General features: G+C 38.2%; 1 protein-coding gene across 1 annotated transcript; it reads right to left on the reverse strand.

The window, feature by feature from the left end:
• Positions 1–729: 729 nt before the first annotated feature.
• On the reverse strand, positions 730–1,658 carry LOC110732553. Its single transcript, XM_021912507.1, has one exon. The coding sequence runs from the start codon at positions 1,494–1,496 to the stop codon at positions 930–932; it is 567 nt and encodes a 188-aa protein (XP_021768199.1). The 5' UTR covers positions 1,497–1,658; the 3' UTR covers positions 730–929.
• Between the last annotated feature and the right edge of the window lie 430 nt (positions 1,659–2,088).

Raw genomic sequence — 2,088 nt, forward strand, 5'->3', positions numbered from 1 at the left:
TTTGCATGATAGCACCTGAAAACAAACGACTCAAAATATTTACTTACACATGAACCAGGTCAAATGGTTAGCACTACTCACCTTAGTTTACAGTGATTAAAATCCCATATATTGAGCAACACATAATTCAATAACTCTATGTTGCTATGGAGCATATGGAACTAGAAGACATTCCGCCTAAAATACGAGGATTCTTATAACATATGCGTTCTCAACTTCATGGTCAAGTCACTATAATGAACTATGAGTACTCCGTAATACGGGCATGTTCCGATTTACTGAAAACAAGTGAATTGAATTGAATTGTTTATGAAAGAAGGAAATTAGGAACGGAACTGAACTGATTGGAGCTGAACTGAACTAAACTGAAATTAAGCCGAACATAACAAGCCCGAAGTACTTGTTTTAGTAGTTAACCTGTCTAATTTTTTTATTTTAAAACTAATTAAACGAGTGACATTGACAAGTACAACTCCTAAAAAAATTGATTCCCAAAAATAAACATAATTAGTGGGGCATTAATTATGCTCCAATTGCTATTAGTGTTCCACTCACAAATGAATTGGGAACTTTTACCAACCCATCACTTATACTTGCTCTAGTCTAAAGATAGATTCGTTACCAATAATGACATAATGACGTACCAATAACACAACCGTTATACTTCATAGATTTTCAAACTTTAATTCAATTAATAGAAAGTAAAAACAGACACAAAATCAATAATTATGATCACAAATTGTAAACTTCACTATTATTCATTCATCCCATGTAAAGTATTTCCAATATTAACACTCTTCGATTTTCCATTAGTAGTCTTCTACGAAGTACGGAGTATCATTTTAACTATCGCTATTAACAATTACCAAAATTAACAAACTCGCTACTGAGTATAATTTTTTTTAAAATTAAAAATTAACAATCAAAGTTCAACCTCGATGTAAAGGAGAACGTTCGTGAACAACTTTAGGAGTCTTCGAATAAGATTGCCGGAAAACCTTCATCGGACTCGGAAAATGCCACCCTTTTCCTTTCGAAACTCCGACATCATTATTTCCGGCAACAGCAACCGACTTCGATCTCCTCATCTCCGCTTCCACTTTCTCTCTCCTCGGTTTCTTCTGCCACCAAATCACCGACCAAAACGACGACGATTTTCCGACGACTTTTCCCGGCGGAGGTTTCTCATCAACGGTGGAATATCTCGCTGATCGGAAAAACGGAAAGGCGGAAGATCTGGACCGTCGGAACGCCGGTTCGCCGTCGATGAGATTAGAAATCCGACCGCCATCGGTAAAATGGAGAGAGAAAGACGACGAAGCGGAGGAAGACGACGAGGTGGTGGCGTAGCAGGAACAAGGGCGGACGTTAGCGCAGTCAGGGCAAAGAGCGGAAAGGCGTTCTTTAAGGCAAGAAGGGCAGACGCCAGTACGACGACGTTTTGATGGGTGTAATGAGCATTTCCAAACTTCATCTTCTTCAGCGTAAAACGCCATTTTTTGATCTTTTATTTTGGGGGGTTAATTAATTAAGAGCGTTTTGTGGGGGAAGGTTGAGAGAGGGTTATATATAAAGGAAAGGGGTTAAGTGGGTTAACTATGGTTAAGGTTGGTGGGTTAAGAAGGGGAAGGTGAAAGGGCGGCGTTTTTGGGGAGCGGGAAGATTGGATTTTTTATTTATTTATTATTTAATTTGTTGTTATTTTTGTAAATTTGGGTGGTGTTTGGGTTGGTGTGGTAATGGGCTAACATGTTGGTTGGGACTTGGGAGGAAATGTAGGGAATGGGGTGTGGTTTGGACATAGGATGTGTTATGTCACTTCACTTGTGTGTATGTTCACACTTTACTACTTGTGTTATGTGCGCGAGGCTGAGAAATTGTGGTGAGTTTGAATGGTACACTCCAACCCCGACTAGAGGAACGATTGGATTTGCAACCTTCTATTAAACGTCTCAGTGTAATTGTATCAAACAGTTATATAATGTTTTTCTTATCATAGGAGTAATAAGCATCTAAAGTGTAAAAAATTATAAATAACGTAAATAATATCGTATCTTTTTCCTTCAGATAAATATGTACTACCTCCAT

The sequence above is a fragment of the Chenopodium quinoa genome, unplaced genomic scaffold, assembly GCF_001683475.1.
Source record: "Chenopodium quinoa cultivar QQ74 unplaced genomic scaffold, ASM168347v1, whole genome shotgun sequence".
In the NCBI taxonomy this organism is placed as follows: domain Eukaryota; kingdom Viridiplantae; phylum Streptophyta; class Magnoliopsida; order Caryophyllales; family Amaranthaceae; genus Chenopodium; species Chenopodium quinoa.